This window comes from Molothrus ater, chromosome 4 (genome assembly GCF_012460135.2).
Source record: "Molothrus ater isolate BHLD 08-10-18 breed brown headed cowbird chromosome 4, BPBGC_Mater_1.1, whole genome shotgun sequence".
Lineage (NCBI taxonomy): Eukaryota > Metazoa > Chordata > Aves > Passeriformes > Icteridae > Molothrus > Molothrus ater.
The window spans coordinates 57317696-57341811 of NC_050481.2; the positions used below are offsets into that span (position 1 = coordinate 57317696).

At 39.9% G+C, this 24116-nt stretch overlaps 1 protein-coding gene across 2 annotated transcripts in view; it reads left to right on the top strand.

The window, feature by feature from the left end:
• The first annotated feature begins 15182 nt into the window (after positions 1 to 15182).
• The window catches only part of TAPT1 (transmembrane anterior posterior transformation 1), a 49291-nt gene continuing 40357 nt past the window's right edge, over positions 15183 to 24116 (top strand). For both annotated transcript variants that reach the window (XM_036382351.2, XM_036382352.2), the window contains exons 1-2: positions 15183 to 15412; positions 19952 to 20082. In XM_036382351.2, coding sequence (XP_036238244.1) covers positions 15196 to 15412; positions 19952 to 20082 — 348 coding nt within the window. In that variant the 5' untranslated portion in view covers positions 15183 to 15195. The remainder of the gene's footprint in view (positions 15413 to 19951; positions 20083 to 24116) is intronic.

The window sequence follows — 24116 nt, forward strand, 5'->3', positions numbered from 1 at the left end:
ATTACTTTAACAAGTAATTAACAGGTTGCCCTGTTTCGGTGACTGAATTAGTCAGGAAGGCCCACAGCCAAAAATCATCCATAAATGATTTTAGTTATTTTTCTAAAACCAGCAGTTCCACTGAATAAGTCAAACACAGTCCAGCTTTCCTACTGCAAGCTCAAGATGTCAGTGAAGCAGCAAAGCTCCCCAGTTTCTCCAAGGTGCAGCACATGCAGACACGGCACAGCCTTGTTCAGACAAAGATGCAGGGAACTGCAGGGGCACATGCAGAGAAGTTTGGATTCTGGAGATAGCTGCAACTTGCATTCCCCCTTTCAGCTGGGTTTTTGAGGTATCCCTAAGGTAGAGAATGCAGGAAGTGTGCAGAGCTCCCTGGGGAATGGTACAAGGTGAAGGAAAGGTTTTATGGCCACAAGGACTTAATAAATAGCACCCAACCCAGTTTTCTTACCACATGGCTTTGCCTTCTAACCACAAAGTAGGTTCAGAAAAGGATGTAGCTCTTTGTAGTTGGTATATGAGCCATGTGTCTCAGCACTAGCTCACTGCACTTCAAAAAAAGCAGGTTATGCTGTTAGCATTTGTCAAAGCAAACTGTGAGAAAGCAGGAACATCATGGCACATACAGGTTCAAGAGCTTAATTTGTCTGACACTCCTCATCAATCTCCAGCCAGCTGTGCTTTCTGAGCACCTGTAAATGAGAGTGTATTTCTTTTTATTTTGTTACACCCAGTGGAATATTCAAAAGATTGCTGTGGTATAACTCAATAATTTCAAACTATCTGTTACAGCAACATCTGGCTCCCTGTGCAACTTTCCTCAAAAGTCAATCTTCAATGCAGTCTCCGTCTCTACCACTCAACTAGCTGCCCCTGCCTTCTCCATCTGTCTGAAAATACCTTCTAACAGAAAAAGAACTGCCACTCTGCCCATCTACACAATGTGCTCAGGATGTCAGCTCAGACACATCATGAAATGCAGCACTCCATTCACTGAAGTGTAGCAAATGTGTGAGTCGTGAAATATGGGTAATACATGCATCATCTGTGTACATAAAACATGTACTTCATCCTGCACACAGAGTGCAACATACCAGACCTGCTGCATGTGCTAAAAAGTCAGCTCCACATACTTTCTACAAAAACATTATTTCTTAATTCACCATGATCATGCACTATTTGATCAAAACTGAAGGTGAACAAAGTATAAAATACTTAAAGCAATTCAATACCATAGTGCTGTCTTAACTGAACTTCTCACTCTTCCCTATGCAATCTTCCAAACTGGAGCTACCCACCACAAATTCTTCCAACAGATGTTTCTCCACCTCACTACAAGTGCGCTTCCCTGGGAAAAAATATATCGGATTTTGTTACACACTAGCAGGTCACAGGAACAGTCACAAGATGGCAGCAGAGAATTAAAGATGTCTTATACCTTGTTTTTGGAGTTAAATGATTTAGTTAATGTTGATTTACACTATAAACAGTGAGATATTTTAGCAGTGCCCAAACCATTTTCTCTTTGGCGCTAAATTTAATAAATATTTTATAGAAGCCTAATTAAATATTTAGTTTACATTTTCCTAAAGAATTTCAGGCCTTTCTTTAAAAATCTGCTAACTTTTTGATTTTCTCAAAGAGAAATTGTTCTTATAAGCAGAAAAGCACACAAAATTTATATCCATGTCAGAATTAGAGAATTAGTGATAATTCAACTCCTGGCAAGAACTCTTCACTAGCAGCTATGTAGATCTAAGTCCACATTGAAAAAAAAAATACAGTGCAGTGAAAGATGCATTTTTAAAACTCAAGAAGTTACTCATAAATAACTTACACATCATTAAGACAGAGTAGTGAACAAAGTTCTGAGTTGAAGGTCTCTAAGATCAACAGAGAGCCACAAAAAGCCATAATTCAAAAGGATATATGCTACCACAGGTGTGTGCAGCCCCAGGAGTACACTTGCCTAATCTAAATGTCTCCCATAATTTGTGCTGTCTGCTTATTTTCCTCCCAGAAAGAGCCAAGCCACAGGTGGAATGACAGACTACTCAGGGCATATTTTTCTCCTGCTTCAAATCTTCCCCGAGGTGGCTTTGGCAGACCCATCTCACAGTGGCTCTGCCAGTGGTGTGTCAGTGCCACCAGCTGCACACAGCTGTGCTCTGGAGCCTCTGGTTTGGCCATGCAGTCATTCTTTGTTAACCTAGCTGTGGCAAGTCTCTAGAATATAAAATGGAATTAATTGCCTATTGTTTCCACAGTTCACAATGCTTTGTATTATTACTCAAAAGTGTTAATCACTTAATGCCAACAGAGATTGTGGGCTTGCTGCATTATTAGAGGTATGCAGATTCAATAGGCTATGTCACTAATGTTTCCAAAATACCCATATAATCCACACATACTCAGACTCAATGGAATTTCTTCATCACACACATGATCAGTCCCAGCCCATTTTTCGCCTTCAAAACGGCATAAGGTCACAACTGATAAATGTGGAACACGTGAGTGACCCAGAAGCAATCTTCCCTTTCTGATGCCCTGGTCCTGCCTCCAGGGAGGTCCAGGTTACAGCACCAGTGTGAGGCAGAGACCAGTCAGCATCACCAACCAGTGAGACAGGAATGACCTCAGTCAGCCTGAAACACTGCTGAGCCAATTCTGTCAAAGCTGCAGAAGGGGATGAAAGCAGAATACAGCAGAAGCAGGGGATGTGGCAGAGCTACTCCACTACCTGACCCAGCTCATCCAGGGGTGCAACCACAGAAAGGCAGCACTCAGCCACTCTTTTGTTTTAAAGTGGTGAATTCTTTTCTGCTACTGGTAATTGCTCATTGTGTAGTCCTAAAAAGACCTGTCACACTGGAATGCACAAAATCTGTGTGTGTTTTGGATAATCAGATAAGCACAGCCACAGCTGGTGGGATTTCTCCTTACCATGAGGCACTATACTGTCTCCAGCAGCCTAACTTCAATCCCAATTGTTTTCTTCTGAGGAAAGAGCAAGAAATCCTGAAGCATACGAGGCTGGAATAAAAAGTAGTTGTATAGGCAGGTTTTCTAACTCTCATCAGTTAAAATTTGATTCATGTCCAAAAAAATGAAAATTAATTCTTACGACAGAACTGAATCTTTGCCAATTCAATTCTGGATATTATGGCTTCATTTCCTATTTGAAGCTGTTGTGCAGCATACCTATATGCTGTTAAAAGAGCTTTTCTTTATCCCCATTTTGATCCAATTTCAGCTGGGGAGATATTCTGAATGCTTTTAGCAGGGTGGGGGTTTATATATGTGTATGTATGTGTGTATTTATTTCTGACAGGCATGATTACACAATCTCTAGATGACAAAGTGAACCCTTGCTATCCTTTTGCTGAGTGTTTATCCAACATAGACATGAATAATCTTAGATATTATCTTTTGTTAATTTATTGTAGCTATATGACTCTGTGAGTAACACTAAAGTAAAATTTTGTGGGGCTTATATATTTTAAATCCAAGCTTAAGTTAATAAAAAGATTTTAAAACTGCTAGTATTTTCAAGAATAACTAAAAGTCATTGTGCTTTGGATCATTCATGTAGCTCTTCATTTGCCTGTTATATCTGCAAGCTTCATATCTATCTTGTACTCAGAATGAAAACCTTCTGGCTTGTAAAAAGCACCTTGTCCTTCCCTTTTTTTTCTTGCACAAACTAGCAAAATGTGTTATCATAGCAACTGCTTTTTTACCTCTCATAGCTGTACTCTTCATTTCCTCATAGTTTACTCCTTTTTCATTGTTATCACTTGATTTGTATTTATTATAATCTCCTGTTCAGACAGGAAAATTCTTGGAACAAAATTTTGTTGTGCTTTATTTGTGGGGATGATACAATGAATTGATATGACTACATACACAACTGTAGCCATCATGCAAAAGAAATCCAGGTGTAAACCAAAGTTATGGTATTTCCCTTCCTTTTTTATTTCCTATTTGAGGATTTCAGAGATTTCACAGATACAACACTCATTATGCACGCCACACACAAACACACACACCCCACACCATGGCAGCAGGGTTGGAACTAGATGATCTTTAAGATCCCTTCCAACCCAAATCGTCCTATGATTCTGTGTTCCAGGATCAAGCACCACAGCTCTGGTAAAACGTGGCATATGTAAAAGTATCCTCATTTATACATAGGGAAAAAGTGCTATAATGATTCTACATCTGGAATAAAGAAAGAAACATGCTCATTCCTTATGCTTAATGATACACTATTCTATTTTTCTTCTATTTTAAATGGTCATTGTGAGTCTTCTACTGCAGAGAAATCCCTTATTAGCCCCTCTGGCTGGGAAGGTGAGATGCTTTTAATTTGTATCCAAATTGATGAGATAGCTTTTTACTGAAATACTCTACTTTTTGTTCCACACATTTCATTTCTAGTTGGACTCAAATGTCAACAAATTGATCCTTGGCAAACTAAGCTTTCCACTACGTAATATCATTTCCTCATGGAACTAATTACTTCATCATCTCATTGCTTTTAAAGTAATTGGGGACTCATATATCCATATTCTTTATGCAAATTAAAATTAATAGCTATATTTAACAAACGAGAAAACTGTCTTGTTTGAGTAGTTCCCAACCTGGAAATTCATTTTCCACAAGAAACAAAGTCCAGTTGTTAACCCACACCTAACTTTAAGTTCCAACTTTTAAACCTGGGTGTCTAAAATGACCCTCTATAACGCAGATCTAAAATTTTAAATACAAATGGCTCCCTTGCAAAGCTGTTTGCCACCTCCAACTGCCTCTAACCCAGCAGGACACAGTGCTCTCACTTCTCAGCACTGAGTTATCTGCTCAATGACCCCTGAAAGCCCATTGAAACTGGGCTTTGCTGCACAGAAAGAGCTGGCCCAGGATCAGTGTATTCCTTAACCTCCTAGAACAGAAGGCTTCTAGCACAACAGTGTTTGAGCAGCCATTGCAAACAAATGGGAGGGTGCTCCTCTCTCCCAGGACACCAGTTATTTTCCAGAGTGAAACACGCAGCTCCTGGCTGTGCCTGCTGGACACTGCGGTGCTCATCATGTGGCTGATTCAGCCAGGCATCAAATGTGCTCACTCAAGTTGGGCTAGAGGTCTGAAAAGTCCACAATACTGGTCAGGCAAAGTAAAGTTTGGCTGCCAAAGACCTGAGCAAAATGTGTTTTAAAAAACAAGATGTGTCCTGGAGGCACTGCAGAAAAAAAAAGGGCAATTTGCAATCATGAGTAATCTGAAGTCACGGCCTCAGAAATCAAGAGCATGCTGTGGTTAGGAAAGAGTAAATAAGAAGGCACAATAGTTCTTTGAACATCATTGACTTTTTTCCTGCTAATTCTCAGGTATCTCTTTCTTAGTCTATATCAGGGACTCCAATTTAAATGTACACTAGTGCTCTGTGGATAATCAGAAGTTATACTTTGTATATTACCATAAAGTGTGCTGCTTTCAATTAAGATGATAGCTTTGCATTCATCCAAGGGGCAGCACTCAGGCATTCAGCTGTTCTTATTTCAATTTATAAATATCCTGATTTCATTTCAAACAATCTCACTTAAGGAAATGGGAGAATGGTTGTTATGGATTGTGAAATATAGGAGTACTGGGAGGGAACTGAATGTACCAGTTGGGAATATAAAAACGAGGGAATGAGTCATGTAATTTCCAGTCATTCAGAAAGGGTCATCCTGACTGGGCAGGGCTACAATTATTAAAATTTATGTATCAAGCATTTTATTCCTGGGTTGAATGAATAAATGATCTTCTAGCAGACCATAACGATCCTAAATGACCTGTTAGCAATGCTGTGATAAAGGTTCTGTCAGCAATTAAATTATAGGGATTTATAATACAGAGCTAAAATAGTGCACCCTGGTCACTAAAATAACTCCAGAGTCAGACTTTGGATCAAGTTACCACAACCAAGCAACTGACTAATGTCCACAAAAATATCCATATACATGGGAGTCATCTTTGGGCAGGCTGGTTGAATGCAATTGCGTGTTTAGGCTTGTTTTCATCAACACCTCCATGGGATATTGGGTACTTGGTCAGGGGAACATGCACCTCTGACCAAGGTGTGCAGGTGCTCTAAACAAACATTAACATCAATGCATATTGCTGCAAGTTTTTTAGGCCAGAACAAGCCATTAGAATGTAAAGAAGCATATATTCATAAACCTGAGATAGAAGTAAATCCTGCTAACTCAAATATTGTCAGAACTTTAAATGTAATAGTGTTTAGATACAGAATTTACACTACTTTTTCTTAGTCATCTGCCTGTGTTTGAAAATGTGATCTCATTTTCCAAAATTGAATATATTTCATTTTGTTTCAATTAAATTGCTAGATTTTTTAACCTTTTCCTGAACTAGTAGGGGAGGGGCCATTTGAACCTGCTTTCTGAAGGGACCCCTTTGGAAGTTTCCTCCCAAATTTGCTCTAAACCAGGACAAATAGTTTCCCCAAGACATATGGTCTGGTATACCAATGTGAACTCAGCAACTGACAAATAGAATCTCAAGTTTTACACTTGATGGCTCTCCATGAGTTCTGTTATCTCAAAATGTGACTCTAGGGCATATAAATTGTGGAAAACTACAGAATCTTGCAACAAGAATAATTTGAAAATGGAAAGGAAAAGTATGTTTAGTTATTGTTGTGCTAGTTGATTGAAATATAGGGCAGGTAGGGTTACTCTGCAGGAATATAAAACACTTTCAGTGTCAAGTGCCTTTCTTTATGATCTGTCAGTGCTGAAAGAACAATCCCAATACATTCCACTGGATCTTGTTACTCATCAAGGTAGAGCAATTCCAACTCCTGCAGTTCCAAATGATAATTGGACTTGTAAGGAGCCTGCCAAATTAAAATTGCCTGCTTAAAATATAAAACTTGAGCAAAAAAAGGAAAAAAGGACAGGAGATTTTGAGTTCAGCTAATGATCAGATTATCTCATCAGGCTACTACAGAGGGTCTTTGGCACATGAGAAATCACTCCCTTGATGCTCTCACTATGCTGTTGATAGAGACAATTTGATATACTGATGGATATACCTTGTAAATGTATCAAAACTCTATACCTGCACACTAACATATAAAAGATTATACAGACTATATTGGTGTTACTGAAATTCATTTAGAGTTGAATTTGATCCAAATTCTGTTCTCATTTGACAACTGAACTGTAAGAGTTAATAACAAAACAAATAAATAAAGCAAAAGCCTATCTAAAGGGATGATTCTTATTAAAAAAACACAGCACTGAACCCCTTCCTGAAAGAGAATGGCTAATTTTAAAACATCTTTATGTTAAAAAAATATTTACAATTGACCTTGATTTCAGCTCCTGAAGTTGACCTTGATTTCAGTATTTCATTGTCATATATATGTAAATAAACATTTGCATGTCTATATATGTAAAAAACAATGTGTGTTCATGAAGAACAGTTCTGTAGAAAGTTTCTCACCCTTCTTAGATGGATTAAGTGGATTAAGCGTACCTATTCTAGCATTGTTTAAATAACAAATAACAATTAAACAATAAAACATTTATTCTTTCAAACTTCAAATACTTTAAAACCAGTCCCAACCTCATGAACACTGCATGAGTACAGTAAAGGTCATGACTTTATTTTGACTTACAATGATTAAAGATTTAGTCTCAAAGCCATTCATCCTATATTTATAAGCAATACATTTCCTCTACTGTGCATGCTATAGTTTATGGTTTTCACATGCAAATATAATTACAAAATGAATGGTGATTTTCACAAATAGAAATCTAAGCTCAGTGTCCCAGAACCTCTTAATTGATCAGGTTAGTCTTACAGGAGGCACAATGTTTTTGAAGAACACATGGGCCTTGGTGGGATGCATCAATGACTGCTGAGAGAGCTGGCAGACACTGAAGTGATGCCACTCATGATCATCTTTGAAAGGTCATGGAGATCAGGAGAGGTGGCTGAGGACTGCAGGAAAGCAAATGTCACCCTGGTCTTCGAAAAGGACAAGAAGGAGGAGCCAAGGAACTACTGTCCAGTCAGCATGACCTCTGTCCTGGAAAGGTAATGGAGTGTCTCATTCTGGAGGCCATCTCTTCTCATGGATGACTGGAAGGTGATTAGCAATAGTCAGCATGGATTCATTGAAGGTAAATCATGCTTAGCCAACCAGATTGCCTTTTATGGGGAAACCTGGAGGAATAAGGGGAGAGCAGCAGATATTGTCTACTCTGACATCAGTAAGGCTTTCAACGCTTTCTCCCACAGCCTCCTCACACAGGTCAGGAATTGTGGACTGGATGAGTGGACAGTGAGCTGAATTGGGACCTGGCTGAACAGCAGATCCCAGAGGTTTGTAGTCAGGGGTACAGGATCTAGTTGGAGATCTGTCACAAGGGGTGTGCCCCAGGGTTCAATACTGGTCTTAGGATTGTTTAACTTCTTCATCAGTGGCTTGGATGAAGGTCCAGCTGCCTCCTTAGCAAATTCACTGACAACACAAAGCTGGGAAGAGCTTTGGGCTGGTTCCCCTGAGTGCTCCACAGCCCTTCAGAAGGCCCTGGGCAGGTTGGAGAAATGGGCAGAAAGGAACCATCTGTAATTCAACAAAGGCAAGTTCAGGGTCCTTAACTGGAAAAGAATAAACCTGGGCACCAGCACCGGCTGGGGGCTGACCTGCTGGAGACCCCAGCTCTGCAGAGAAGGACCTGGGGGTCCTGCTGGACAGCAAACTGTCCCTGAACCAGGAGTGTGCCCTGGGAGCCAAGAGGGCCAATGGTACCCTGGGGTGCATCATGGAGAACATTGCAGGCAGGACGAGGGATGGGATCCTGCCCCTCTACTCAGCGCTATTGAAGCCACATCTGCAGTGCTGTGTCCAGTTCTGGGCTCCTCAGTACAGGAGAGACATGGAGCTCATGGAGCAGGTCCAGCAGTGAGCAATGAAGGTGATGAAGGGACATGAGCATCTGTGTCATGAGAAAAGGCTAAGGGAGCTGGGCCTGTTCAGTCTTGAGAAGAGAAAACTGGGAGGGGTCCTCATCAATGTCTGTCAGTATCTGAAGGGAGGGTGGCAGGAGGATGGAGCCAGACCCTGCTCAGTGCTGCCAAACAACAGGAAAAGCAGCAGTGGGCAGAAACTGATGCCCACGTAGTTACAGCTGAACATGAAGAAGAATTTCTTCACTGTGCAGGTGACCTTGCACTGGAACAGGTTGCCCAGAGAGGTTCTGGAGTCTCCCACACTGGAGATATTCAAGAAATGTCTGGATGCAGCCCTGTGCCACATTCTCTCTGGCATGGCCCTCCTTGAGAAGGGAGGTTGGACCAGATGACCCTCTGTGGTCCCTCCCAGTCTTACCTATTCTGTGATTCTGTGATTTTTACTGCCTAAAGTCAGAAAACACCTTTATGTTCAAATCTAACACATTTGAATTCTCTTCTGAGTAGAGATGTTTCCCAGAAGCAAGAGACTTAAGATCTAGAGATCTCACAACCTAATTTTAGACACAAAGCTTGTACATGTGTATATTTATACATATCTGCATTTCTATACCTATATATCTTCTTACTCTATCATAATAGAAATGCTCTTGCTGAATTGAGATCTTCAACTTGTTAAAATCAATAGGACCATTTACAGAAAACCTGATTGCTAACGATTCTTATAACAGAGATTTCCATCTCCACTCAGGTTTGGCATGACTGAAAACTCATATTGTAAATTCAGTCATAAAACCCCAGACACTCTAAATTTGGGATTTCATCTCTATTCCCTGGACCTGAAATTATGTAGAAATGGTAGACTGAAACTTATACATTAGGAAACTCATTTTTAGAGGTAACATTTTTTCTGACACCTAAACAAAACACCAGGCGATTTCTGTAGGATACTGGTAGTTTCATTCTTAGGTACAGGAAACTCATGTTTAGGTGCTGAGACCTTATTTGTCAGGTGCTCTCCTCAATTCTTGACTTTTGGAGCTCTTTATAACCATTTTTCCATTTGAATTTTCTCCACCAATTTCCTCCCACCTAGTCCTCTCACACTTCATGTCTGGCTTAGCTTTCCTGAGGAAGCAGCTGGGGATGGAGTCAAAGGCAGCTGCAGTTATAACACTTAAAACTATCTTGTCATGTATAGAGCCATCTTTGAATGTTATCTAGCTACAGGCACATAATGTGAGAAAAAGAGAAAAGAAGAGATTACAAAACCTTTTTTCCAGCATCTCAGGGTGAAGGTTGTCATAAAAGTAACTTGGAATTGAAGAATCTTCGTGCTACTCTACTTTCAAACTTTACTTTCAACTTCGTGGAGAAATGCCTCATCACAGAGTTCAGTGATGCTGATGTTGAAAAGACACTTCGTTGCTTTTCTTACATAAAAGCTGTCAGTGGTTCAGATGTTTGCACTCCAGCAGAGGCAGCAGTTTAAGTATTAGTTGTGGCATTTTAAACAAGATATAAAACCTGAAGAAATCTTGGCACTGAGAAATGGAGATCAGGTCAGGGCAGGAAAGCACTGTCACTGATGGTCACAGAAAAAGTATTGCCTTGATAAAAAAAAAAATCCTGAAATTTGAAAGAAAAATAAAATTATTACACTGGGAAACTCTTAGAAGCCTTAAAAATTAAATAATTTTATCAATTTTATTTTTTAGATAATGTGAGCATGCATTTAAAGACCTGTAATACTGAACTAACTTTCTGCAACTCTTCCCTTCAGTCCTGCTTGAACAATGGTCCCAGGATAAAATGCCATATAAAAGCATCTCAAAAGAACTATTTCTCCAAAAATTTCAAAGATGGCAGGTGTGGACAATCATGATGCCACTGGAAAGCACCATTGATTTTTAACTGTGCAGTAGCTCCCATGCTATATAATGAGGTATCCAGAGCAAACAAACAATGGAAATGTACCAGTGAGAAGTCAAACTCGACTTTCAGGTACTGTAGTATTGCATAACATGATTTGTACTTTCATTATTCAAGGACATGCTGATGTTGAGTAATGCCTCTAGCTTACCTAGGAGTCAACCTAATCTTTAGCCTTCAACATAGCAAAAAATATGGTAAACCTTAGCATTGTAATTTTCTATTGAGATTTTTTTTAAAAAGTGATACAGCATATGAAAATTGCTTGTACTGATTATTTTTCATATGTGAGGATTATCCCATGAAAAATTAATGTGCTGCTTAGATGTTGAACATTAAATGGAGGAAAAAGTCTTTACGGGATTTTTCCCCTGTGGGCGTAAACAGATATTTTTAACTTCAGCTACCAAACACAACTGACTGAGACAGAATTAGATTATATTTCCAACCAATACTTTTGTACCTTGCAAATATATGACAGCTGCAACTCTGAAAGATTTAGAACTAAGTTTGTTAATATCAGTTGTTGCTAAGAGATGCACTGCCTTTAGTAGAAGAATGAATACGCACTCACATAATAAAAGGATAGATGAACTTAAATCACAAACTCAACACAAAATAAATTGTTTATATTACAAAAGGGGCTAAAAATATTTTATTGTGGAAATAAATCAACATTATTGCGCTTAGAATTCACCATTAATTTTGTTAAGTCACGTCTTCACAGAAAGTGTACACACCAATGACACTTTTAAAAAGGAAAAATTATTCATAATCACATTCAAGATCACAATTCAAGATAATTCTTGCAGGAGACTCAAGAAAATAAATAATTAAACCATACATTTTTACTATCTAGTCTGTTTTGGATGATATTGCTAAGTCTAAAGAAGTTTGAGCCCCACTAACAAAAAGCTTACAATGGAAAGAAACAAGATGTTTTCACATAGTTATGAGTATTGCAATTACTTGTAACTGTTTCATATTGCATTGTTATTATCATCATTTTAACACCTGCCTCTTCTTTATTGTTACTTAATGTATTCATTTTTCATTTAACTCTGCTTGGGGCAGTACACTGAGTTTCTCTAGACTTCTTTCACATTTCCTAAGCTATGTCCACAATTTACTCCTCATATGAAATATAATTTTGGTGATAGATCTTTTTTCCATGTTTCTATTACTACCCTAAAAAGAAGATCTTAGTTTACTTCCTTTTAACACACATCACTGATATATCATCTCTCTTAAGAGGGCTGTCTGAGTTGGTGGGTGTGAATGACATAGATCTGACAAGACAAGGTCTGAAAAGACAACAAAGTTCTGCCAGCAAAAAGCATTAACAAAAAAAAAAAACTATTATGCATTTTCCAAGTCTTCTTAGTGACCTTCTGTTGTGGCTTGTGGGGAAAAAATCCACTACAAAAAAGGAGGAGTTTTGAAGCATGTAAAATGTTCTTCATAAAATGTTCTTCAGAGTAAAAGAACTCTCCTCACTCAGAGTAATGAGTACTCAGGGACTAAAGCACAGCTGAGCTGGATACACTATAAAAGTTTTAATATTTAACAGTGCCAGAAAAACTTTTCTGATATCAAATTGGTAAAACCCCCTCTCTGATGATTATGTATAAGATACTTTTTGTGTAATTTAAGCATTAGTCTACTATATGTACGGAAAATTTAGGGTAAAAAATTAAGTAGCTTGTGCAAAGAAAGCCCCAAAGATCCAAAGAGCTGATATTCCTACTAAAATTCAAGTAGCCCTTACTTCTCAGTCTGTATTCACTATCCTAGTGTTTTTTGCTGTTCTGTGAATGAAACTGGGTTTTTCTCCTGGGAGACAGGCATTGTTTTGAAACAATCCTCCCCCTCCTCCCCACCTGCTAATTATCTCTTGGGGAAAAAGGTGGAACTGCAGCTGTAGGAACATTGACAGGGCTGTGTCTTGTTCTAAGAAAATCGTTTCAGGAAAAAGATTCATGAACAGTGCTGCAGAGTCACTCCATAGCATGTCTCAAAGCAGATAAGCTTTGGAAGGCAAAAAAAAATCAGCTTTTCCTGTCCAAACAGCAGATGGTTCCAGATAATTCCCAACAGCAGATATCATAATTAACCACTACTTCCTATATGAGCATTGCTAATGTTTCTCACCAAGCAACTTTTCTCCTTTGTCTTGACTAGTTCAAGGCCTCAAATACCTTAACACTGGATTTTGCTGCAGTTGGGTTGACCTTCCAGAAATGGCTACTGTGCCAAAATATCACATGTAATATTTGGAACACATGTATTTGCATGTGAAAAAGAACGTACTAATAATCCAGCAAATGATGTTTATAAACTGTATGTAAATACAGAAAAAAAAAAAACTGCATAAGGACTCCCTGGGTAAAACTCAAGGATACCTGCTCAAAGTGCTTTTGAAGTGTCAAAAGTAGAGTGAATTCTTAGCTGAACCATACTGCAGTCATAATATTATCGTGCCTTCAGCTGAATTACTTCAAGCAGAAAACTGAAGATCTTGTAAATTAAGCAAGATTGTCTTGGGTCAACCCCTGATGACAAAAATGTATGTGCTGTCACAACTGGTGCCAGCAACTCATTAGATAGCTTCTCAGTGGGCCTGAATAAGATGTTAGATGATGCTTGATGCTGCAAGCACCTTCTTTTTGGTAAGACTGACACAAGGTTGTGACAATTTGTTGTCCTTAAATATCATGCAATGCATCTTACAGTTGGATGAAAGTTTATACAGTTGGAAGGAGAGAAACAGAACATCTCTCAGGGCATCATGTAACTTTGCAGAGACTGCACCAGCCCTTCAGCTGAGAGAATTTTTCAGTTCTTTTTGAAACTTTTGTTCTGCATCCTATTTTTCCAACTGCTTTTTACATCTAAAGAGAAAAGATGAAACTCCAGACTGAAAATGTGTAGTATAGTAGCTATTACTGATAGCTCCCTCTCTGATGCTCTTATTACACAGTATCACTGTCTGCAAGAAGCACTCCCCTGTCTGAAAACACAAGATTTGGATTTGGATACAAAAATTGGATTGAATACAAAATTGGATTGGATACAAAATTTTGATTGAAAATATAATATTTGGCTTGAAATGCCATATTTGGGGCATTTACAACTACTAATGGCAATGGGAATGGGCACATCCAGTCTATCCAAAGCCCAAAATGCTCTTTGAGACAACTGTACAATTAACTTAAGAGTTATAGATGAAGACTACTATGGCCTTCCAAAGAAAGAATAAAGCATTCTTTGTTTTCCCAGGGTGAGTGGCTAAATATTAAGCTGACTGAATTTGGCCTGTGAATGTATGATAAGAACAATAGAACTGAATGTGAAGGAGATCTCGTACTTGAAATTCAGGCCAGGTATTTTGTCCTCGTGCCCACGTGAATTCCCTTGCAAACAAGTGCTTCACTGTTACCTTGAGATGCCTGCTTCTCATACTCACCTTTGTGTGTAAATTACAAACAGTCTGTGGCAGGAACAATTATTTTTCATTAGTATAGTGTCTAGCAAGCCTCATCACCGCCAGTACCACGCTGCCAGGACCGAACGGCATTTCCAGCACTTTACAAACCACGAGATTTCAGGCCCTTTTTTCGGGCTGGTGGGGCTCGCTGAGCTTAGCGGGCTCTCCGAGCGCTGCGGGGCGCGCTGAGCTCCGTGCGAGCCGGGCGGGACAGGGCAGGCCCGGCAGCCGCGGCTCCGCCAGGGCCGGCCGGGGCAGCGCCGGGCTGTGACCTCAGGCGCCCGGCCCAGGCCAACTCGTGCTCTGCAGTTCACCGAAGCCCTGTTGGCTTTAAGTTAATAATTCACCACTCGCTTTCCATTTTTGAACAAGGTCTTTATTTGCGTGGTTCAAGGTTTAATCACCTTGTTAGCCACCGCTTTGAGCTGCTGTCCCACGGCCCGTGGGGAGGGGGCCGTGAGACCGTGACCATCACACGCGTGATGCTTTTTGCGAAAAACGGCGGAGACCCCACTGAGTCCGTCCCCCGACGCAAACCTGGTGCCTTCCATTGCAGCACCCTGAGAGCCGGGGGAGCCTCGGGGCGGGGCAGCGGGAGGCGCCGGGACAGGGCCCGTTCCCTGAGGGGTTAACGGCGGCAAGATGGCGGCGCGCCGGCCCGCCCCTCTCCGCCCCCCGCGTGCGGGGCAGTGGCGCGCGGCCGGGCCCGCGGCTGTCGCGCGGTGATGAGTCACCGGCAGGCGCGCGGCGCGGGGGCGGCGGGCGCGCAGCGGGCGGCGAACATGGCCGGCGTTGCCGACGCCGCCGCCGCCGCCGCGCCGGGCAGCGGCGGGGAAGGGCGGCAGGACAGCGGCCGCGGAGAGCCGAAAACTCTCTGGGGGAGCAGCGAGCCGCGGCCGCCCACCGCCGGCCCGGGGCAGCCGTCCCCGCAGCAGCGAACGGAGACGTTAGGCTTCTACGAGAGCGACCGGGGCAGGAAGAAGAAGCGGAGCCTCTCGGGTGAGCGGCGGCGGCGGCGGCGGGGCCAGCGGGCTCCTCCTCGCGGCAGAGGGGGCCCCGGGACAAGGTGGCCCGCACGGGGGTACCTGTGTGGCCGTAGCGGCGTTGCCCAGGGCGGGCGGCTCTTGGTTCGCCCGTGCGAACTTGGGCGAGCGACTTGAAAAGTGCGCCGGGAGCGGGCGGGCCCCGGGAGCGGCGGGCGGCCCGCGGGGAGCTCTCCCTCAGCCCTGCCCGTGGGTTCGCTCCGTGAGGCGGGGTGCGCGTGGCCGGCTGTGCCCCGGTCCCCGTACGGGGTGTTGGGGTGCGGAGCGCGGGCGGACGGGTCCTCGTGCCCTGTCACGCAGTTTTGTCAGCTGCTGCTCGGGAGGGGTGCGAGCAGCTCGGGCACCGTCCCTGGAGGGGTGCTGTGCCCGAAGGTGGGACTCCGGCTGTCGGCCTCGGTACCTGCCCGGTGCAGCGGTGCCTGGAGCGAGAGGGGTCGCTCGGAGCGCTCCCCGAGCCCCGCGGGCCGGGAGGCTGCGGGCTCGCTCCAGTTTCTTGCTGAAGTGCTAGAAGTGTTTGGTCGTCTTACCAGCTCTTGTTACACGCTTACAGCTGCGACTGCAGTGGTCTTTGCCTCTGCTGCTGGCAGTGACGATGCTGTTAGAACTTGGAAGTACGCAGATTATTAGAAGTTATTTAAAGTAAATTAAATTTGCCAGCTGGGGATTCATAAGGAAAAATAAGGGGAAATGTCATGGCCTTTGTTATCAGTATGCAGCTATATTTACATTCAGACTTCAACCGGTTATTTCAGGTATCTACTAAGTAACTTTTTGAAATACCCCTGCAGTTTTTGTAAAACCTGTCAGTCACCGTGTCAGGATTAATTTAATGTTGTAAATTAATTTAAGGTTATAAATAGCTACATTGCTGCTGTATTCTTAAATGATTGGCTTGCTGAAAATCTGGAAAGTGGTTGAAGTGTTAAACTTTCAAGGCTTTCTCAGTGTTGGCTTGAATGTGATAACACAGTCTTATCAAAAAAAAAGAAAATAAAATAATAGGATTTAACTTCAGTAATATGTCAATAATTGAATGCTTTCCTTCGAGTTTGATGGGTGCAATGTCTGTTTCTGATGTATTATATCATCAGATATGCAGCATCATTGGCTGCAGTTCTGTGGTGTTGGTGAACACTACAGAATGTAAAGGTGATGTAATTTTCATAAGTGTAAAGGAATTTGCTTGATTGTAGTAGCATGAGTTGCTTTTAGGTGAAAAAAAAGAATGATCAAGATACATACCGATGTGCCTGAAAAACAACTGAACAAATAACTTTATAAAAAGGAGATTGTGACTGGAGGTGGTGGAGAATACTTAACTATGTTCATGCAATTTATTTGAAATTTTAAAATACTTAAAAATCTTCAGTGCTCTTTGATGTTTCATGGCAAGAAAACATAAGAACAGGCTTCTTGATTGAGCAACTAAAAATTCTAACTTGTCTAAGGGTAGCAGTATGTTAACTAATAAAGTAGGGGTTTCTTTGATGAAGCAGGACTAGTACTGTAAAGAGAAGTTGATTAGTGGAGAAGAAAATACTTTTTAAAATATATATTTTTTGATTAATTGGTGTGCTTATGGAAGAAGTGTGTATTTAGGATTGACAGGAGTGAAGTGAGTGCCTGGAACTGCTGTGTTTAGGATTAAATTAATGATTATAGAATAGAAACTTACTGAAGTGCAGTACATTTCACATTTCCTTAACTTTTCCTCTCCTTTCTGGTTAATGGTTATCCTTTGTGCAGCTATGCATTGAAGTCTAACTTAGCTAAATCACTGTCTTCTTACCTTGAAGGAATTTGTGTCTTTTGTGTTTTTTGAAGATGCTTATGCTTTCCTGTCCTGAGGTGTGGAGGTAAATGAGCATACTGTAAGCATTAAGAGTATGAATCTGTCTGAACAGATTAAACTTGGACCACAGTCTAAAACTTTCTGACTGCAAAAGAGGGGAATTTGAAGTAGGGAAGGAATTTGAAGTGGGAGGTAGAGTTTACTTTTAAAAGAAAATGTTGCTTGATGCTTTGATAGCAGCATTAAGCTGTTTTTCAAATGATTTATTACTTTGTTCTGCCGTGGTGTCTCATGCTGTTCTTTTGGTTACTGTGTTTTTCCCACAGGGTCAGCCGCTAATCTGTTTCACAGCTGGCCCAGAGCTGAGCCTGGTGCTGGGTGGCAGTAAGCGCTCAGAAGGGAGCTGGCTCAGTGGCTGTGTGCTCCAGTGCATCCCCTGTCACTGGAGAGGGGATTTTGCACCCACACTCTGGAGCTTGTGTGTTGATCAAGCTCAGTCAGGAGGATTGATTATCCCTCAATATCTAGGGCATGAAGGTCTAAGGTGTTGGAAACTTAAAATAATTTAAATAGTTACTTAAAATAATTTAAATAGTTTTCAGCAATAGGCCTCTGAAATAATTTGTGTTAGGTAAGAAGGGGTGGGAACAAATAACCCATTAGCTAAAATCTTAAAATATCTGAAGTTGGCAGGGACTCATAAGTTACCCCATGGTACTTGCTCGTATGCATATATTTACTGTGCAGGAAACTTCAGTTGTTTGAGATGGCTGTATCTTTAAGTTAGAGAAGGTTGGTTATTTGAGGTGGAAGAAAATACACCTGGGCATTTAACAGAGTAATTATTTGGTGTGCTTATACATACCTGGCTTTACTTTCCAGTTTTTAAACATTGAAGAATTGGAATAACCAAAAAAGTTAAAAGTGATAGTGTTACAAAGGGAGACTCCAGAAAACAAGTTTGCAAGAGGTCTAAGCAGTGATTTCACAGAATGAACTTTGTTTGAAACTTTATATGTAAATATTTGTTTATTATTACCCATTAAGCAACATGTTGTTTTGTTTGTTTTAAAATAAATGCCTTTAAGGCTTTGAGTGATTTTGGCCTACTTAGTAGAAGTGGATCACCAAAATCATTTTCCAGTGACAAGCTCATACACAGGAAAATGGGTCAGTTCTCATCGTTTGAAGAAAATCATGATTTATTAACAATACATAATTAACAGGTAGTTAGTGAATTTTACAGTCAGTACCAGCAATATGATAAATCACAATACCAGACATATGGAGAATATTAATGCAGCACCACAAACTACAAAGTGCCTGTAATTTCCCCCAGGTTGTAATCACACCTCCCACCCAAGGTAATGCATGCTGTAAGCACACCCTCTTTTGCTTCTTTTATATTTCTGCTTGAGCTGATTCCTTCTTTGCTTTAAAACTCTGTAAACTTCTGGCTACTGTGAAAGTCTTCATCTTCAATGTGATGAATATTGAGAAGGCATTGCCTCAGACAGTTTTGGGTGAATTCTTCATGCAGAGTGTCAATACTTGCATTCTGCTCTTAACAGCTGTAACCTGAGTTGTTTTGCTAAGAATGTATATACAGCCTCTTCCTGCCCTGAAAAATGCAGAGCATTCTACCATGCAAGATTACTTCTCCCTCCTCTAGTCCCTAAGACTTTGGCTGAAATTTGAATTTACCATTTGTGAACATGTGCTTGTATCATAGTGTTTCTAGCTTTACCATTTGTAAACATGTGCTTGTATCATAGTAAGCGTCTCTAGCTTTTCATCTGTTTGTCTAGATGAATGATTTTCATCTTCTGGGTATTGTGTGAACATTGAGAGTTTCTGTTTTTAAATGCCAATAACCGGAGATGTTGAACTTCATTGTAGTGTTCTGTCACTTCTGAAGTGTTACAAGGAGGTGATAATGTCAGACCTTGTCTGTGAGTGTTGAAACTTAAGTTCAACCTTCTTGTGCTGACAGCCTGAATTTCATAATTATAATTTCATATGTTATAAATTTTGTAAGACTCTTCTGTGCAAAGTCTTTTTTAGAAGCCAATATGAGCTGCTTAAACACAGGCCAGTCAGCCTTCAGGTTATTTACCTACAGCCATTAAAGCAGAGGAGATCTGTACGTGCTTGATGGCTTTTTGACTGTGAAAGACCTGATCCCAAAGGTTCAGTGTGTTTGTACTATTTGTGCACTGAATTGCTTGGGATCACACGTCTGTCATGTTTTGCTGTTGTGGAAAGCTATTCTTTAAAATAAAAAACAAGTTGCTAATGTTTTATTCTTTAAAATAAAAACAAGTGAGAAAATAGCTTTTAAGAAGTCAAAAATAGAGTTTAGTAAATTTAGGAGGTCTGATAATACATTAAGGATTAGATTCACTCAGCATGTTGCATTTTGTGTAGCTGCTTTGAGTAATGTTTTGTAGAAGTGGATATCTGATTGCCTGGGAAAAGTAGCTTGTTTGTTGGGAGGCAGCAGGGAAATGAATTGGAGAGCATTGGACTTGCATCTCCTGAAACTCCTTCCATGCAAAGTTATTTAACCATCAGCAAAACCTTCTGGGTTAGAGGCTATGCAAATGAAACATGTAGCAAGTAATAAGTAACAAAAGTTAGCAGCTTCTCACCCTCTGGAGGTCATGCCTGAAGTGACTTCTGCCTATGTGTGTTTCTGAATAGATCTTTCCTTGCTGAGGTTCATCAGTGCTGAGCTAACAAGAGGTTATTTCCTTGAGCACAATGAGGCAAAATACACAGAGCGGCGAGAGAGAGTGTACACGTGCATGCGGATACCAAAAGAACTGGAAAAGGTGAAGTATGCTTTAACTTCTGATTCAATTTAGAGATGAAATCTGTTGAATTAAATTATTTAAAGAACTATTTAAAACACTTTTGCTACAAAAACAAAATGTAAACCTCTATAATGATTATTTTTCAATGTAACTAACTTAAACATTTTTGTTTCAGGTTTTTTTTGCCTGTTTTCTTGTTGCTGCTGGCAATTCATTAGTAGAGACAAACAATTCAGATGATGACAAATTATTTCAAATATAAAGATGTCATTGATTCTTAAAGGAATAATCAAGCAAAAGAAAACTTTTTACAGCAAAATGTAATTTTACATTTAAAACATTTTTTCAAATATTTTTTCCTGTATAAAGTTCTCTGAGAATGGGAAGGTTTCAGTCTTATAAAAATATGGTGACAGATGAGTTTTTCCAAGGTTTTTAACTTAATTTTTGTAGTCTTTTATTTTGCTTCTTGCCACTGTTTGCCACATCTCCCCTCTCTGTCCCAGTGTTATAGCCCTTCCTGAGGGATTCTTGCCACCTCCTTTATGTCAGCTTAGATATTATTCTGGCCCTGCAGTGAGCCAAGGTTTTGTTCTGGCTTAACCATGTTGATTTGGGAGCAGCAGCAGCAGCAGTGTGCTCAGGATTGATGAGTAAGGCACCATTGGTAATAAGGTTTGGCTAGGCTGCAGTGTAATGATAACATTAAAATTAATACTGCTAAAATTCCCAAAATCTCTAGGGATGAAGTTACATAGGGCTAAATCATTTTAATTTAAACTGAAGGAAGAAGTTTGTTTTGCTCTTCTCCTACTTCAGTCTCCTGCTTTATGCATACTGCCTGTTTTGCATGAGCTGTGGTTCTTGTTGGACCATTCCAGGAGTTAAATCCGCTCATAGTTTGGCAGTGAATGTTATACTTTCCTTGCTCTGTTTGCTCTGTGCTAGAATAGTGAGCTGATTTGCTCAGCCAATAATCTTGAGAATCCAGAGTCTACACAAGGACAGAAGGGGAGCTTTATAACTAAAGATGAAAGAGCAGTGGAGGAGGGAGGAAGGTGGGCAGGATTCCTTTGGTCAGTAGTGTGCTCATGTTCCCCTTTCAGTATCATTAAATTCATCCTTCAGCCGTGATGAGGCCTGGCTTTACCGAATTAAATTCCCAGTCAGTTACTGCAGAAGATCACGGAATAAATGAGATTGGGATGGACCCATGGAGTAGTCCATGCCCTTGCCTAAAGCTGTGTAACCTACAACAGGTTGTTCAGGATTGAAGGCTTTGAACATCTCCAGGGATGGTGTCTTCACATCCTCCATATTTACACGTTCCAGTTTATGATAGAATATTCATACTTCATATACTTATGGTAGAGACTCAGTTCAATGACACAGCATTTCTACATCATCTCCATTTTTAATTATGTAGATTATTACATGCTGTCTCCAAGGCACAGAAATTATTCTGAAGGATTGTAACCATAGATTTTCAATAAAATTTTTGGTGTGTTAGAACACGTAATATCCAGCAGTCTTTTTACAAATAAGATTAATGCTGTAAGTGGTGCAACTGATGGGTTTTGCATGGTAAATCAAACTTCAGTCTGTCCTTTGAATATGAAATATTATGAAACTGAATAATAAAGAGATTTTGAAAATTATTGTTATCTTTTTACACTGAGATTATGAAATATATTTTAGTTCTTTTCCTGGCTTAGTCCATGTTAGTATACATACTAACTTTATCAAATTGAGCACCTAGAAATCAACTAGATAGTGTACAGATCATCACCTGTTGCAGAAACTGCTTGCCAATGTGATACAAAAATCCACTTGCTTGAAATAAAGCATGTCAGGCACTAGTAAAGGAAGAGAAGAATTTTCTCGATGGTTTGTTTTGTTTACTACCTTATAATTACAGAATAAGAATGAAAACTATAATCAGGAAGAGTGAGAATAAATCGGAGTAAATTTATCAAAGCCTACTCTCAGGAGATATTACTTAATAGGCACTTATCTAACATCCATAGTTTTAGACAGGAGTTTAATGTTCAAAAGGTAGTATTTTTGTTGTTGTTCTGAGTACCTTTCTTTGTTTAGAGAAGCTAGATAATTCACCATGTAAGTGATACTTCCCCTCAGGCATTTTGTGTCTTTTCAGTGGGAGCTTTTCATTTAGTAGGTTACTTATACTACATAAGGTGGTCTGGTAGTCTCTATTCCTGCCATCTTAAGGGAACAGTTTTCAGTTGATCTCAAAGTTCAACTTTGTGCTCCTGTGTTAAATTATAGTTATGATGATGGAAAAGCTCTGTAGGCTTTTCTGTTAGTTCCTTAATGGAGCAGCAAAAATAATGTTTACAGAAAGGAGTAGAAGGTTTAGCACTGATTATATTTCATTGGGTGCATGTAGTAAAAATATTGGGAAAATGAGGACATTCAGCAATAATTGCAAATCTTAATGCAAGTTTATAGAACGTGAAAAACTGCCATTGCACTTGGGGAGAAGAAATCTAGAAGTCTAGAAGTCTAGATCTAAAAGAAAAAGTAGCATTGTTTTTGAGATTATAAGGATGTCCTCAAAGAACACAAGCAAAATGACTGGCTATCTTTCTGTTTTGTCGGGGTTAAGGAGTTTAAAAATAGTAAGTATTCAGTTCTGGTCATCTTCATTGCTTTAATATTCAATACCTAGTTTAAAAGTTATTTTAAAATACATAGATAGCTTAATGACATATTAAGGCAGTGCATAAATTTATCTACAGTTCATGTAACCACTGCTCCTGATAACTTTGAATAATAACTAAAAATGATGATGTTTTAGAAAATAGTACTTGAGATGAATGAGTAAATATCAGGAAAGAGACCTTAACATCATGATGGTATTGAGGTATTCTACCACTGTAGAATTGGTTGAAATAATATTATAAAGGAAAATAAAAATTCAGGAATGATGGCAGTACAGTTGTGCCTAAGTCAGTTGTCTTATGTGGTTTGTAGATAGTTCTTCTGGGGTGCAGTCTGTGGGATTGCTTTTGGAGTTAGAATGTATGAGGTGTAAGAGGGCTCCCTGGACATGGGACTGGCCATTGCACAAGCTAACAAAGAAGGTACTTTGAAAGGCAGAGGGACTGAGAGAGCTAAAAGTAATTTACTTGTACTTTGGTTTACACCCTCATCCCAGTATCTTCCTTTCCCATCAGCAGTACATACAACTTCCACATGTAAATGCATATCTGACATGGATATGTGGGTCTGCTTAGATGTTGCTAGTCTTAATTGTGCAGCCAGTTAAACTGGCTTGTATAGGAGTATCCTTGCAGGAAAAATTACTAGCTCATGGTCTGACAGAAGCATAAAACCATATTTCTAGACTTCATTTAGATAGAACACAGAATCATTTAAAGAGCAGATAAAGAAGGAATGCCATGTGGGGAGAGTCTGGTATATGGGAGTTGGAATTGTGGAGTTTATGTCTAGTTTAATTCTCATAGAGTTGCTTGGCTTGTAGCCACAATGAATGGCTTTAATGTTTGTGTAAATTAAGGATAAGATATTTCAACTTTGTATGTTATATTCTTTGTATGAAAAAGAAAAAGAATTTCTGGATTCCTTGAAGGAGATCTACCACAGCTGTAATTAGCTGTGCAATAGAAAATTTACAAGGTAATAGAAAACTTTTTGGGGTGAGGAAATAATGTTGAAAAAGGAGATAGGAAGAAAATGGCTGTGCACAGTTATGCACAACTCTGTTGGTTTTCCCCCTAAGGTTAAAACATGAACTTTGTTAACCTTACAGGAAAGTTACCATTGGAAAGTGAGTGGCAGCTATATTCAACTGCTGTTTATATATTAAATAAATACTAAGTGCAGTGAGCTGTGAAATTCTACAAAAGCCTTCATTACTTGGACCTTGTGGTGCAGAATTGCTGAATAGTCTTCAAATGCATAGCATGTTAATTTTTTTTATGGTTCAGCTGATTGAACAAGTGAGAATATTGTGCTTATTTGGTTAATTAGTCTTATGTAAATGTATATTTCATAGCATAATTCTT